At 40.5% G+C, this 16,363-nt stretch overlaps 1 protein-coding gene across 1 annotated transcript in view; it reads right to left on the bottom strand.

The window, feature by feature from the left end:
* Window positions 1–5,806: 5,806 nt before the first annotated feature.
* The window catches only part of Sdha (succinate dehydrogenase complex flavoprotein subunit A), a 30,070-nt gene continuing 19,513 nt past the window's right edge, over window positions 5,807–16,363 (bottom strand). Inside the window, exons 8-15 of the mRNA XM_057790123.1 lie at window positions 14,562–14,730; window positions 13,557–13,752; window positions 12,690–12,861; window positions 10,055–10,173; window positions 8,697–8,808; window positions 8,380–8,510; window positions 6,709–6,822; window positions 5,807–6,166 (exon numbers count right to left, since the gene is read on the bottom strand). Coding sequence (XP_057646106.1) covers window positions 6,080–6,166; window positions 6,709–6,822; window positions 8,380–8,510; window positions 8,697–8,808; window positions 10,055–10,173; window positions 12,690–12,861; window positions 13,557–13,752; window positions 14,562–14,730 — 1,100 coding nt within the window. The 3' untranslated portion in view covers window positions 5,807–6,079. The remainder of the gene's footprint in view (window positions 6,167–6,708; window positions 6,823–8,379; window positions 8,511–8,696; window positions 8,809–10,054; window positions 10,174–12,689; window positions 12,862–13,556; window positions 13,753–14,561; window positions 14,731–16,363) is intronic.

The raw sequence follows: 16,363 nt of genomic DNA, 5'->3' as shown, positions 1-16,363 counted from the left end.
CCACGCAACGTCTGGGCCGGGCCTCCTACTCCTGCCCCGCCCTCCTGCCCAGCCGAAGTGTCGGTCTTGTCCCGGAGCTTCCTTAGATGAATTCAAAAGAGAGCAGACCGCAGGGCCAACCCAATCGTACACAACGCCTCGACCAGGAATGGGAAGTGGTGAAAAGCTTCACTTGAGTTGATGACCTCCCGTTATGTTTGCATAAAATATTGGTGCAAACGTGATGTACACCAACTGCGTGATGTTCTCGGCAGAAACTCAAAGTGACATTTTAGGCACCCTGGAGTTTATCCATCTCTCTGTACTCCACCCTCCCGCCTTCCCACTTGCTTATATTGGTTGAACCTCAGCATCCCCTGAGTTTACACAAATGACTTCATTTGTGAATGACCCTAGTAAGGTTTGGTTCTGAGGTAAAAGCTTCATTTATCTGTGACCTCTATTTGGACTTCTGTGCTTAGATAACAGGTTTGTTGCTAACTTCTGTAATTATAAATCTGCCTCCTTCATTTTGGATACTAATTCTATGATGCTTCTGTAGTTGGAATGCCCCTGAGATAGGAATGTACAGCACTGGGGCAACTACTAACCTTTCATATTCACATTCTGTCAGGCCACCCTTCCACCTAGATCTGTGTGCTGTGCAGAACTCAAGATACTACAGTTATCGCAGTTCTGCCATGGGATTATTCCAGCTGTACTACTCATCCAGGGAAGACCGACTTATCACCATAACTGCTATGTTATCTTTGTGGGTTTTTAGTTTACTTGCTAAGGCCGAACAGCCCAAGGCCCAAGATTATTGCCTCGTACACCTGAAACTTTCTTCCATGTGGACAGCCATCCATTATTGAGCACAGCTATAGATCTGATCAACTCCCAACTGTATCATTTTGTTTCTTGTCCCATTTTTCTTGTTCTTGTCCATGAGATTTTTCAAATTCTTCAAAGAAACTGTTTCATAGGTTTGGCATTTACCTCAAAATCTACAAAGTTCTTTAAGGTGGCTTCTCTTACATGATTTAGTGAATTCATTTCTTTAATTTCCCATAAATCATTTATCTCACTTCTTGAATAATCTTTCAGACTTTTTCAGTTCTTTTATTTAGATTCTGAAATCCATTTTTATTGTGTCTCCTTTATTCTGGCTCCTTTTCTCTTTTCCAGTAATAAGAAAATATTAACAGCCATAATTTTGCTACTTGATCTGGGGATTTCCTGGTACAAGCTTGACCTAAAAGCAGTTGCTACTGCAGACCCAAGTCTACCTACAGAACCTGGGACTCTACTAGCTATTTACTGCTAAGAGTCTCCAACTTGGGATGCTATAGAGGTCCAGTCCCAAGGAGATTACCTCCTCCAACAGTTTACACCATCTATCTCCTTACCCTATCTCAGGCTCAGTTTCTTCCTAACCAGGTCTGTTCTAAGCTTTCCAGGAGTTGAGAAATAAATGAGATAACACTATCCTCCCTACTGTAATGTTAATCATATCATGTGTCTGCATATTGGGCCAGTCTTTCCTTTAGCCTAATTTCTCTGAGCTACTTTGAAAGCTCTTATTTTCCATTAGAACTTTTCTAACCATTGGCCTTTTCTAGAGCTGGGATGCCTGATGCATTCTACAATGTTCACCAATGAAATAGGTGAGTCACTGTCAGTCCTGTTCTTTGCATAAAGATATTTTTGTGTATGCACTGATGAATGCATGTTTTTATACATACCTAACTTATCAGTGTACCACTAAGCCACATTGGTTCTTGTGCTTACTTTCACAGGTTGATCGCAGCCCTGGGCATTTGCACAGGGAAGACAAATCCTTTTACTGTAACTTTTCCATAAACAGCCTCTGGGACAGAGCCAATGTGTTCAGTACACCCTTCTTTCTTTCTCAGATTAATGATGAAACTTTGTCCCTTGGTTCCAATATTTTGTATTTAGTTTGAAAGAGAACAACCTATTACTTTTTATGTAACACGGGCTTTTTAGTGAATGTTGTTGAATCTATCAAATGTGTGCTAGTTGGTGTGAGGACAGCAGCAAATGTCCATACACCACCATTGACTATGGATGGACTTGTTCTGATCAGCTTGGTCTGACACGATTGCCACTTGCCACATGAGGCTGCAGAACAGAGATGGACCAGTACAACTGAAGTAGTTTTAAATTTCAAGTTAATTTAATTAATTAAAATGAAACATGTGGCTTTGATAAAGCATTGGCCCTTTTTGTTTCCTTCAAGGTGTCATCACATCTGGTACCCAACTTCCTTTACACATAGAATATTTCATTTTGAAATTCTGAGACCTGCATTTTGAAAGATTCTGGTTCATGGCTCATTAGTGAAGTATAGACATTTACATTTATGATTACGAGGAAACCATCACTCTACTATGCTACAGATGACTCTTGTTTTTAATTCAAGTACTAACTTTGAATATTGCTCTGACACTCTAGCACTCTAGCTTTGCATGTTCACTAAACCTTCTGAATGGGGCCAAGTTACTCAGCAGTCACAACTTGCCACTTGCTATCCTACCTTTTGGTTGGATCATGTCAATCTAGTTTTCAAATCCCCTGGTCATTTAAGAAATGCAAATTCTCGGATGCAACTAGAACCTTAGGAATTTACAGATCCTGGTTGGAATACTGCAGGCCAGTCTTCTGTTTCTCATTTTTGTTTTTCAAAGCAAGCAAACAAGCATACATTCATATGGCATGAAATATAATGCCAAGTGCATGTGTATGTGTGTCTTCCTTTATAGCACAAACGGGGTTCAAAATTTTTTGGGTGTTTTCATTATTTCTAATTATGTGTGTGTCTGTGTAGGTGTGCACCTGAGTGCAGGTGCCCAAGAAGAACAAAGGGATCAAATATCCATGGAAAAGGTAGTTATGAGCCACTCAATGTCGGTGCTGGAGATTGAACTCAGTTCTAAGAACAGTATGAGTTCTTAACCTCTGAGCCATCTCTCCAGTCCCCATGTCTCAAACATTTGACCCTCGTACATCAGCCTCCAGTATACTGGGAAGACATTACACGTAAGGTCAAGATCTTTCTCATTCCTTCTCTCAGCTATACAGTACTTCTACCTTAGATGAATTCACCTGTTACCAAGCGACCAACTGTTGTTTTTAATATTAAGACAATAAAGCGTTCAACTTTGCAGTCATTTAAGACAGGGCCTCAAACTATGATTCTCCTGCATCAGCTTGAGCTCTGAAATTATAGGTATGCACCACCATGCCCTGCTTATCCTCCTCTGAAGTTTCATTCTGCCCTCTAACTAGACTATGAAAAATATGAGCTCTCCTTCCATTATTCTGAAGACTCGATTTTAAAGCTCACTTCATTTCTTTAGAGTCCTAGAGCTGTTGGGTCAAAGAGCAAATGCCTAAGTAGTTTTGTTAGCTATTGCCAAATTTTCTTTTACTTTTTAAAGATCTATTTATTATGTATACAACATTCTGCCTCCTTGTATGTCTACACACCAGAACCCATTATAGATTACGGTGGGCTATAATGTTGTTGCTGGGAATTGAACTCAGAACCTCTAGAAGAGTAGGCAGTGCTCTTAACCTCTGAGCCATCTCTCTAGACCATCAAATTCTCTTCTACCATAGATGTGATGGTCTGCACTCCCATCAGTCTTTAGCAAGAGTTCTTTTTTTGTTTTTTTTGTTTTTTTGTTTTTTTGGTTTTTCGAGACAGGGTTTCTCTGTGGTTTTGGAGCCTGTCCTGGAACTAGCTCTTGTAGACCAGGCTGGTCTCGAACTCACAGAGATCCGCCTGCCTCTGCCTCCCGAGTGCTGGGATTAAAGGCGTGCGCCACCACCGCCCGGCTAAGAGTTCTTTTATACCATCAGTTTGCACAGTATGTTTACCAATTCTATAGGTGAGGAATTTTCTTTTCCTTAGTGTTTTCTAAAAACAGGGTTCAACATGTGGCAACCCTTCTGCCTCAGCTTCTCAAGTGCTGGATTTATAGGCAAGCAGCACCATGTCTGGCTTTGAGAAATTATTAGTGTAGCTTTTCTATACCTTCAGTCATTTATTTTTTAAGTTTCTGAGGTATACCTAGAAATAATATAATCAGCACACAAAACTTTCCTTCTAATCTTTGGGGCCATCTCCTTCTTCAATTCTGCATAGAACTACTGATCTGCTGTTGTTACATATTAATGCAGTTTCTAGACCTCAAGTGGAATAAGTGGATGACTTGTTATCATCGTCAGTAAAACTGGGATTCATCCATACTGCTGTGTACATCAACAGCCTATCTCTTTCTCACAGTGAGCACTGTGTGGATACAATACAATCATCTTTCCCTTCATGTCAAAGCCACTTTTCTGTGGCTACTTTCTGTAATGGTCACAAAACTTCTAGGTTATTTTCAGTGGCTAGATTTCTTTTCTTTTCTTTTTTTTTGGTTTTTCGAGGCAGGGTTTCTCTGTAGCTTTGGTGCCTGTCCCGGAACTAGCTCTTGTAGACCAGGCTGGCCTCGAACTCAGAGATCCGCCTGCCTCTGCCTCCCGAGTGCTGGGATTAAAGGCGTGCGCCACCACCGCCTGGCTCAGTGGCTAGATTTCTATCAACTTTCTTTTACGTCTGGTCTGACTACCTCAATATCAAGTTTTAGTATCCACATAAGAATGCACTATGCTAGTTTCATTCTCTTGGTTATGATAAAACACCTTGATCAAAAGTAACTTTGAAAAAGGGTGTATGTTGCAGAATGTTACTTTAAGGTGTGTTACTTTTGTTTATGCTCTCGAATATTTGTTTAATTACGCAAAGATATGACTAAATAAAATTCACCTGTAATCCGGCGGCTGAGTCAGCAACTAGCTGATAAGAAGTTGTAGGGAGGAGTGAGGCAGGAGTAAGGATAGGTGGGGCTGGCAGGCAGAGAAGATAAAAGGGGAAATGAGGAGCATGAGGAACAACAAGAGAAAAGGAGGGGACACCAGGGATCAGCCACCCAGCCAGCCACAGAGTAAGATACAGAAATAAGAAGAGAAAGAAGTAAAGAAAGGTATACAGAAATAGAGAAAGATAAAAGCCCAGAGGCAAAAGGTAGTTGGGATAATTTCAGTAAAGAAAAGCTGGCAAGAAACAAGTCAAGCTAAGGCTAGGCATTCATTAGTAATAATAAGCTTCCACGCGTGTGATTTATTTGGGAGCTGGGTGGTGGGCCCCTTAAAAAAAGCAAATGGAGTAAAACCTGACACAATAGGTTTATTTGACTTTCAACTTCTGGTTAAAGTCCTTCATTTCATGGAAGCCAGAGCAGGAACTTGAAGCAATTAGTTACATCCACAGTGAAAAGCAGAGCAAATGAATGAATACAGTCCACGATCCATTGCCTAGGGTATGATGGTGCCCATAGTGGGCTGTCTTCCCATATCAATTAGCATAATGAAGACAATCCCTCAAAGACATGCCCACAGGACAATCAAACTGGAGCAGTCCTTCACCAAGACTCTTCTAGGTGATGCTAGATTGTATCAAGCTGACAAAGCTAATTAGCACATACCCACCCTCACATATATATGAATGTATGCATATACCTCTCCCACCAGGAACCTAAACAAGGCACTGGCTTTCTACTTACCACATTCAAAACTTTCTTTCCAATTATTAAGGGCCCACCCTACTTCTCAATTTTATTTAGCATTACATCCTAACATTCTCCAAAGTCTAGTTTAGTATATAGCCCAAGAAACTCGATACTTGAAAAACGTAACTGCTGGGGCTAGATAGGGAAGAAAATTACATTTCGTATTTCAGACAAATAGATAAACCTAAAACCAAATAAATGATTTTATTTGGAAATAAAAAAATGCTCATTTGTATTTTATTTAAGAATTATGCCAGTTTTATCACTACACAAAAATAAAGGGACAAAGTCTGGTACAGTTGTCCTTCATATCAAGTACTAGCAAGCTGTTGCGCAATAATCTATGAAGTGACTCCTTGTTCACGAGAGTAGAATTTTAACAAGACAGGTATGACATGAAAACCTATGTAAGCAATGATATATAATCAAATAAGCTGGCCCTGTAGCTGCCAGATTTATCAGTAGGAACGAATAGCAGGGGGTACGGTGGCACAGTCAGCTTCATTCAAGGTCTTGTCAATGACAGGTCTGTACTCCAAAGCAACCTTGGAGAAAAGAATAAGCACAAGAACCTTAAGACAAAGGAGTCGGTAGCTCCTCCTACTCTATCGCCCTCTACAGTCTAAGCTAACTTCCAACTCAAGCTCCTCCCGCCTTAGCCTCCTACTATGAGGTGAATAGCTGCCTCTGTCATGACATTCTGCTTAAGTGAATGAGTCCAAGCAACCATGAACTTTCTGAAACTAGGAAAAAAATTAATCTTTAATCCTTTGTTATTCATATCAGGTATTTCATTACAGTGATGTAAATGTACTAATAATTAGTCACCACTTCTTCCCTATCACAGGCCTCAGACATATTGTCATTGCTTAGGACTGTTTATCTGGTATGGAAGATGAGAGCTGGCCCTGTACCACCCAGGCATTGGATTCTGCTTCCAGCAAGAAGCATGACTCTTATTCTATTTGGTGATATCTCAGATCTGTTAACAGCTGGCTTAAAACTAGGCTGTTTCCCAAACTGGTCAACCATTAAAGGCCAAATAGAGTGGCTCAGCTCATCCCTGGGCTGATGCATGCCCACATACCTTCCCAGTCTTGATGTCCACATATGAGAGGGTGTGTTTCCTCCAGTGTTCCCCAAATGGCTTCTTCTGCTGTCCCTCGATGGGCTTGGAGTAATCATACTCATCAACCCGCACCTGAGGTAAAAAACATACCTCATCTGTCACCATAGAGCAACATCAGAAAACATGGAAAATATTAACAAATGCACAGGAGACCAGCCAAGGAGGTGGGCACCTTGGCAAAGAAAGGAGTTGAGCCAGGAGTACAAGTATAGAACAACCATTTCTGCATTTTCTCTTACAACTCTGTAGATAGAAATTGGAATTAAATATCATCTATGCAACTTTTCCTTTGGCTCCATGCACTGAGATTTCCTCAACTTTTCTCTTTAGCATTTTTAAGTTAAATGGGCTTTTTTTTTTTTTTTTTTTTTTTGAGACTGAGTCTCTCTATATAGCCTTAGCTGTCCTAAAACTTACTGTGTAGGCCCACCTGCCTCTGCCTCCCAAGTGCTAGGATTAGGCATGCACCACCACACCCAGATTAATTTAGCTGTTTTCTTCTCTCTTTCTTTCTTCTTTCTTTCTTTCTTTCTTTCTTTCTTTCTTTCTTTCTTTCTTTCTTTCTTTCTTTCTTTCTTTCTTTTTTTGAGGCAGGGTTTCTCTGTAGCTTTGAAGCCTGTCCTGGAGCTAGCTCTTGTAGACCAGGCTGGCCTCGAACTCACAGAGATCTACCTGCCTCTGCTGGTATTAAAGGCGTGCGCCAACACTGCCTGGCTAATTTAGTTGTTTTCTAAGTTTAGCATTTATATTAAGAAAGTTTGTCAGTACACTGACGGCTAACAAAGAAAACTTTGCATGTAGGCATAAGTTAGACAAGCAAGTGGCTCTTCAAATAAAAACCAAGATCAGACACCTTGTTGTTTTTTACTGAAAACAAGAAGGAAGGAGTGGCAGGTAGGAGGTTCCTTACCCGAGCCAAAGGGCAAAAGCACTGTCCTACTTATACACTAACTATAGCATAGGCCTGCCAAGAATAGGCAGAATCTACTTCAAATCTCCAAAGCCTTATTTATCTCACCTCCTAACAGTTAGCTGGGGATATGCTTGCTCATGTTTCTTTTCATCTACTTGATCACTGCAGGTTAAATCAATACATGCTCATAGCAAATGAAAACTTCTACTTGCTCACTTTCCTATGTACTCACCATCCTATACTGTCCAGAACTTGTGTACTCATCATGGGAAATGTTCCTGAACTTGGAGCTATACCCAAGCTTCTCCTTGTGCTTTCTACCATCACATGTAGAATCCAACATGTGTGCTCTTTTATGCTTTCTGCATAGAAGCCATGGTTAGGGCAGATCTCTAAATCCTTTTCCCAGTCTCAGGATGTGTCCGAGCTAGTGACTCATGGACAGTCTAATTGATTTTGGTCACTAGATGCACTTTACCCTTAGCCCTGTTAAGAACCAGGTCTGTTCTGCTTACAGATGCTGAATGGGCTGACGCAAAGCAAGAAAAAGGTGCAAGGTTCTGAGATTGAGAATAAGAATAAAAAAATACTGGAGGAAAAGGTGTTTTCCTTGATTCACTTTTGGGAAAAATAAAATGGAATAGAGAAAGTGAGTAGGAATGAATAGAACCAGTTAGGAAAATGTCAGGTCATTGTGATATATCTTGAAAACATACTTTATAATCTTCCCTGGCATGAGCTCCCCGTGATTCCTTCCGTGCCTCTGCACCATATATGGTCTGCAGTGCACATAGCATCAGGTTCTGCAGCTCCAGGGTCTCCACCAGGTCTGTATTCCAGACCATTCCTGAGGACACACAAAAACCCATGAGAGACAGATAGGATCCAGTCATGTAGGTACTCTGTACTTAACTAGCAACATATGTCTGTGGGGAAGAAACAGCTGGATAGCATGGAGTAAGGTAATGGTAAACAGGATAGACAGCAGCTTAGCCCCCAAAAGCAGTGTCCCCTCAGAATACTGCTGACTCACCTCTGTCAAATGTCTTTAGATGCTTCAGTTCTCCATAGAGCTGGCTAATTTTTTCACAGCCTTCTTGCAATACACTTCCCACGCGGAATACTGCAGCATGATTCTGCATTGACTATCATAAGATATCATTATAAACTTTTAATGCACAGAAAAAGACAGGCAAAATGCTCAGATCTTTTGTTTTTTGAAATTTTATATATTTACACATTTTAAATAAACTAGGAAATTTAGACTATGAGTTAAATTTAAACTTAATTTTTTTCCTGGAGAAAGGGTCTTATATGCATGTGATCCTCCTACCATAATCTCCCAGATATGCCACTTTACCTTGGTAATAATAAAATTTTGATTAAACTTAAAACATGTTTCTAGCTAAGTGTTGGTGGTGCATGCCTTTAATTCCAACACTTGGAAGGCAGAGGCAGGCTGATCTCTGTGAGTCTGAGAACAGCCTGGTCTACAGAGCAAGTTCCAGGACAGGCTCCAAAGTTAAAGAGAGAAACTCTGTCTTGAAAAAACAAACAAACAAAAAAACAAACCAAGCCAAAACAAAACCCTATGTTTCTATGTGCTCCATTATGTATGTATCTCACAATAAATCTGTGTATATCTAAAAAATATTATAATTATTTTGCTTCTCTGGCAGCATCTTTTTTTTTAATATTTATTTGTTTATTAAGTATACAATATTCTGTCTATGTATATGCCTGCAGGCCAGAAGAAGGCACCAGACCCCATTACAGATGGTTGTAAGCCACCATGTGGTTGCTGGTCTGGCAGCATTTCTAGAACACAACAGTCCCAGAGTCCAAGTGGGCTAATAGTGGTGGGTGTAGTGGGAGATCATGAAGTTAAAAGGAAAAGAGAACCTGAGAACCCTTGTGGCCAAGCCCTTCCCCACTGTCTAAGGAACTAGAGGTTAGCTCCTACACACTTCACTCTCTTCATGTTCTGATTCTGTGATGGTACAATTCAGTCTGAGGATCTCGCTCTCTTAGAGCTGAGGAAGCTAAATGAAGTGACACAACCAGGTCTGGGGTAGGTTGGCTCCCAAGTGACCTGGGACTCAGGTTCTGATGTTCTTCCCCTTCCTACTGGCTGCAAGACACATGACAAGCAGTACTGGTCTTAGGATGAACGTCAAGCTCATATACAGGAGTGCTAGAGAAAGGCAAGTCCCCGTGCTAAAGTTGATGCTTATTTCTGCCCTGAACTAAGAACTCCAATGTTCTACGTGGAAAGAAACACATTTAAGGCTGATTACTTTTATACTCTGATTTGGAAAAATGAGGAACAGGTCCTCCTGCTGTCAACCCCCAGGCACCCATGCAGGTGGCTTTGGTTGTGTCTATTCCTACCTTCTGCATGCTGAGGCGCAATTCTGATGTTCTTATGCTTCCATCAGCAAATCTTAACTTGTCAAGATTCATAACCGACTCTTCTCCAGCATTTGCTTTAATTGAAGGAACTTTATCTCCTTAAAAGAAAGCCAGAATTTAACGTCAGAATCACTTAGGGGGAAAAAAAGAGATTTCAATACCACTCAGATTACACCATAGCCATTCCAGGAGTCTGGAAAGGACAGAAGTAATCTGAATCAACACAGTCTTGGCACCAACCTAAGGTATAAGATATTGACCTAGACTCAATTGTTTTTTTTTTTGTTGTTGTTGTTTTCGAGACAGTGAATCTCTGTGTAATAGCTCTAGCTGTCTTGAAACTCACTCTGTAGACCATTTTGAAACTAAGAATTGTTACTCTAGTAAGGAAACTGGATACCCTTGAGGTAGTGAAGGGTCACCGTCACACTTTTTCTCATGACAGGATAAACAGATAGCTATCCTGTGTGTCTTGACTCTCCTGTTCTCTTAACTAGCCCTCAACATTATGACTTTCAAGTAGGGGTACAACTTAGAAGTAGAGTACTGGTTAGCATTAGTAAGGCCCCAGGATTGATCCACTGTACTACACTGTCCCCTACAAAAATTAAAGAATCCTCTTCACGTTAAAAAAAAAAAAATAGTTCTGAGGTATTTAAAAAGTTGTTTTAGGTGGCATAAGTATTGTCTAATGAGAAAAAAAGGCAACACCTGCCTCCAGCCACCTCGTCTCCAAGGATGTGACTAGTTCATTCCCTTCTTCTTTCCTTCTCTTTTACATCTTGAGATAATCTATACAGTCCAAATCAGTCTTGAACTAACAATCTTCTTACCTCAGCCTTTTACATATCCAAATTACAGGTGTGTGCGCGCCTAGCTCCTTTTTAGTGTTTAAAAAAATAATCACTCAGCCGGGCGGTGGTGGCGCACGCCTTTAATCCCAGCACTCGGGAGGCAGAGGCAGGCGGATCTCTGTGAGTTCGAGGCCAGCCTGGTCTACAAGAGCTAGTTCCAGGACAGGCTCCAAAACCACAGAGAAACCTTGTCTCGAAAAACCAAAAAAAAAAAAAAAAAAGTCAGTAAAACTGACTTTTCTCATGGTGCACATTTTCACAAATTTCAACATACTATAAAAGGACTCTATACACTTATACTTTAGAAATATTAGGACATTACCATCTGGGGGAAAATATTACAAACCTCTTCATCTTTAAAATTAAAGAAATACTGAATTTGCTGCCTTTTGAGGTTTTTGCTTTTAGTCATTTTAGTAGGGTTTTTCAGATTTTGGCAAACAGAATTGTATTTAAGTACACCAGCACTAGGACAGCCTAGCAACTATAATCTGTTTCTTTCTTACAGTTTGCTATTTCCAAAATTAAAATCACATGTACAGCCTTCTGAGTCTTACTCTAAGTACCCTGTCTGAGATGTTGCTGAGAGTACATTTGTTCTTTTCATCACTTAGTTTAAATAATCTTAGCATGTATTTGTAGAACCTTTGCTTTTATAAAACTTTTTTTCCCCTCATTCTCAAAGCAGGTCACTGGAATCTCTACTTTATTCTAGGAGAAGTGATTTTAATCTTCACTGCTAAGGACAAGGCTACCAAAAGGCTACTTTTGGTGTCAGAGAAGATACTCTGAACCCTGCCTGTGCAGCTAGCTAGCATTAAGGACCAGAAATCGTTTTCATATTCAAGATTATACTGTGGCATGACTAGAAGTGTGGAGAGGCAAGAATGTGCTAGTTTCCACATCACTACTATTCATCTATAAAACATCCACAGTTAACAAGAGGACAGAGTAACAGATGGAATAGGGAGTCTCCATCCTTGTCCTCATGAGATGCCCTCTCACACCACTATTCTGAGCAAGCAGACAAAACAACTACCATGAAGGCTCCTTGGGGGTTGGAACACTGGTAACCTCCTGGTTCTAGTCTGTACAAGCAGAAATATACTCCAACACAAGGCATATTTTTCTTTTACATGTTGTTTAAAGCTACCATAAGAAGACATCAACTGAAATTCATTCTATTCCTGAGGGGTAGGGACTTATGTCATCCCTTTACACATGAAATTCCATTATATCTTGTTTTTAAAACTGGTTAACATTTTTCTATATTTACCAAGAAGCTACAGATCTATTTTTACTATAAAAATATTTCACTGCAAAAATAATTTATAACAGGTAAATAATATATAATCAATTTTCCCTCAAAATACCAATTTCTTAGTAGTGTCTTTTAAGGATACAGTGACTGTTTTAAAAGCAACCAAGCCATACACGATGGCATACACAGCACTCAGGAAGCAGAGGCATTTGGATCTCTTTGAGGTCAAGGTCAGTCTGGCTGATTTGTGTGCATTCTGGGCCAACCAGAGATACAGTGAAACCATACAGCTTTTAAAAAAAAAAAAAAAAAACAAAAAAAAAAACATGTCTTTAAGAAAAAAAAGTGACCCAAATTCGTTACTTTCTTGACTATTAATACTAAACAATCTGTTTCTATAGGAAAAAGCAGATTTCCTCTATGATCACTAAGCAAATTTCCAGCAATAAAGACTATGCAGTCTCCTAAAATAGCTGGAGGGCTTGAAGAGAGTACATACCAGGCCTGCAAGATTCTGCAATGCTCAGGGCACAGGCTCGGCCAAAGACTACGAGGTCCAATAGGGAATTTGCTCCAAGCCGGTTGGCACCATGCACTGAAGCACAGGCCGCCTCCCCACAGGCATACAGGCCAGGCACAATCTGATCCTGTCCATTCACATGCTTCAGCACCTGCAGGAATGTATTCAGATGAGGCATCAAAAATACCCATGGCTCCATGTGCCTGCTTTCCTATCATAGTTCCCATGCCTAAGGTAGAAAAAGCAAAGATTGCACCTTCTATGTTTCACTCTTTTTAGTATATCCTCAGTTCTCCTTTTGCTCCTGAAACCCTGATGTTTGTTACAAGCAGGTCAAAGATGATCCAGATTCCTCAGCGTCTCAGGCGTCACCTGATTTGGCTATGGAATGTGGTAGCTGATAGAACATTAAAGGGAAGAGAAAAACTGGGGATCATCTGTGAAGTGGGGTAGTAATCTCTACCTTTTGTCCTGACAGGAGTTCAAAGAAGAAGGACCAGTTGATGAGCATTTGTGAACTGCTCATAACCCAAGTACCAATTGTATATACAGACCACTAACTGATAAGGTCACTATAAAAGTATCAGATTATATAGAAAAGCAATTATAAAATGGAAAAGGTGTACAATATTATAGCTATGGGAAATTAACATTCTATTGGTTATTGCCAAATAGATGCAAACCCAAGAACATACTCCAGCCTCTTACTGCCTAGCAGAAATGGCATTTCATAATTTACATAAAAAAACTGAACACACTGCACTTTTGAAGGGAAAAATGCCTGTTCTTGCTTCTATGCCTCTTAGCACTAAAAGGATCTTTGTGAAGTGGGCTTGTCATCATCACCTGCCCCTTGTAGTTAGTGGGAATCCCACCCATGTTGTAATGCACAGTGGGGAGGACAGGGATGGGCTCCTTAGTGACATCCACACCAGCGAAGATCATGGCCGTCTCTGAAATCCCAGGCAGACGTGTAGCCAGCTGCTCAGGGGGAAGATGGTGCAACTGCAGGTAGACGTGATCTTTCTCGGGGCCACAGCCTCTGCAAATACAACACTGTAACATGAGGCAAAGAACAGTAAGAGCCAACTAAAATCTCTGAAGTATGTGAGCCTGAACAATCTTGGATCTTGAGGAAAATTTCAACTTCATCCATAGTCAATGACTCATTAATTATTTTTACTTCAAGTATTTTTTAATCACCTACAGTATGTCAGAACAATTCTGTGCAGGAACACAAGAATAGAAACCTATACTCACCAAAGTCATGTTCTCATCTTGGGTACCATGATTTCCTATGTTTTTCGTGGTAAATGTGTTAGAAAGTCTCCCATAACCACCAGACTTCCCTGTTTTAAGTTAAAGTGTCATTAAGTAACAGGGCCCCTGCATTAAGGAACAGGGCCCCTGCATTAAGGAACAGGGCCAGGCCCTGGGAGCCTCAACTGATTTCACCAAAGGACAAGCGACACACAAGCCCTAAAGGTTACCTGCCAAGACACCTGTAGATATTGATTAAAACAACACAACTCCTAAGGCTCATGAGTATTAGCTGAGTGTGTGAATCTCATTCTCACACTGTGGGAGCATACGATATGTTTACTCTTACACAAACACTGATGTGAAGAAGATTCTCAAAATGTAGGTCTTTAGGAAAACATCACAAACTAACAGATGTTAGCCAGAAAATAATGGGATAGCTTTATTCTTGTAGGTAGGTGCAGGGGTGCCTGTCTGCAAAGGTAAACTGCTAAAATACACAGATGTGACCTAACAGCTACCAAAGAGAAAAGAGGACACAAATTAGTCCCCCTGCCTACTACATTCATGTATCCCTGGAGGATCACAAACCTTCCTTCACGGATCTCGAGAGTCATGGATCGAGATACAACATCTCTGGATGCCAGGTCCTTGGCAACAGGGGCATATCTCTCCATAAACCTTTCACCTTGACTGTTGATGAGAATACCTCCCTCTCCACGGCATCCTTCTGTGATGAGACAGCCAGCGCCATATATACCTGTAAAAATCCAGGTGATTAAATGCTTATAAATAAATGATGACTAGGTAGCTATTTCAAATGGCTAAATCCTTTTTTAGAAAACATTTTTTTTAAAGCCGGGCAGTGGTGGCGCATGCCTTTAATGGGAGGCAGATGCAGGCAGATCTCTGTGAGTTCGAGGCCAGCCTGGTCTACAAGAACTAGTTCCAGGACAGGCTTTAAAGCTACACAGAGAAACCCTGTCTTGGGGGGGAAAAAATTGGGGGGAGGAAAGGAAAAAAAATACAAAGAGCATTAAACTCAATAAGAAAAGTCAAGTAGGAGGTATGTGTGTGACAAGCAGCAGTGAACACTAGAAAGCACAACAGATCCAGGAAAAGGAGCTCACCCACAAGGTTCTAACCCATATCTGAATAAACATCATGTATGTAGACTTAATTTTTAAAATAAACCTTTAAACCAAGAAATGTGATAACAAGTTTAAGCAGGAATAAACCAGCTTGGAGAATTTCTATCTAAATTACCAAATTACCCAAACAGCAAAACTGACAAATTATTTTAGTGGTTAATATTTCTGTTTGTACCAATTCTAAACATTCACTCATTTAAGTTCTATGATGGTCCCAGGTAATAAGAAGCCTATCCTCATAGACAAGAAAGTTGGAGCTTACTTAGTAACTCACCTAAGTAACGAAGCTATTAAAGGGCAGAGCTCAAATTCAATTTTGAGGAGCATGTAGTCTGGGTTCTTTTTTTTTTTTTTTTTTGGTTTTTCGAGACAGGGTTTCTCTGTGGTTTTTGGAGCCTGTCCTGGAACTAGCTCTTGTAGACCAGGCTGGTCTCAAACTCACAGAGATCCGCCTGCCTCTGCCTCCCAAGTGCTGGGATTAAAGGCGTGCGCCACCACCGCCCGGCTCTGGGTTCTTAATATAACTATGTCCCTCAAAGTAAGGAAAAACAAGGAGTATCAAAAACTGGATTTTAACAGAAGAGGCTAAATAAGTGTTATTATAAAGCTAAAATTATCTTTCATATGCCAAAAGGATTACATGCTCTAAAGATAAGAATAAAAGTTCTTACATTTCACCTGCTTTTCACTTTTCATAGCTTCAAGTAACATCTTTTGTGTAGTTTATTTCTTATATATTGTGAAGGAAGCATAAAAAAAGGGAATTCTAAACACATTATATGACAGGAAATCCAGAGGCTCAGTAAACACTGGACAAAAATTGTAGGAAGAAGACTAACACATTTATTTTTCATTATCTATCTCTGTCCATTTCTCTCCTCTGCCTCAACGCTCTGAGAGGCAGCAAGAGCTAATTTCTCCAACTAGCTCTTTCCTGCTTCTAAATCCAAACCCTCACTGTGGTGATATTTTCTTTATGCTGTAACAAATAAAGCTTGCCTGAAGGTTAGAGTGAAGAGCTAAGCCCCTAGTTAGTCACACACCTTTAATCCCAACACTCAGGAGACAGAGGAAGACTGACTTCTGTGAGTTCAAGGCCACCCTGGGCTAGACCCTGGGCTAGACTTAAATCTGTCTGAAAAAGAAACAGCTCACACAAATCCCTGCACTAGGGAGGTGGAGACAAGAATGATGTGGCTGGGTGGAGAGTGGAATGTAAGGCGGGAGGAGCAGGAGCTACAG

Source organism: Chionomys nivalis, chromosome 15 (genome assembly GCF_950005125.1).
Source record: "Chionomys nivalis chromosome 15, mChiNiv1.1, whole genome shotgun sequence".
Lineage (NCBI taxonomy): Eukaryota > Metazoa > Chordata > Mammalia > Rodentia > Cricetidae > Chionomys > Chionomys nivalis.
The sequence above is the reverse complement of the archived record's forward strand: the minus strand, read 5'-3'. Positions and strand labels throughout refer to the sequence as shown.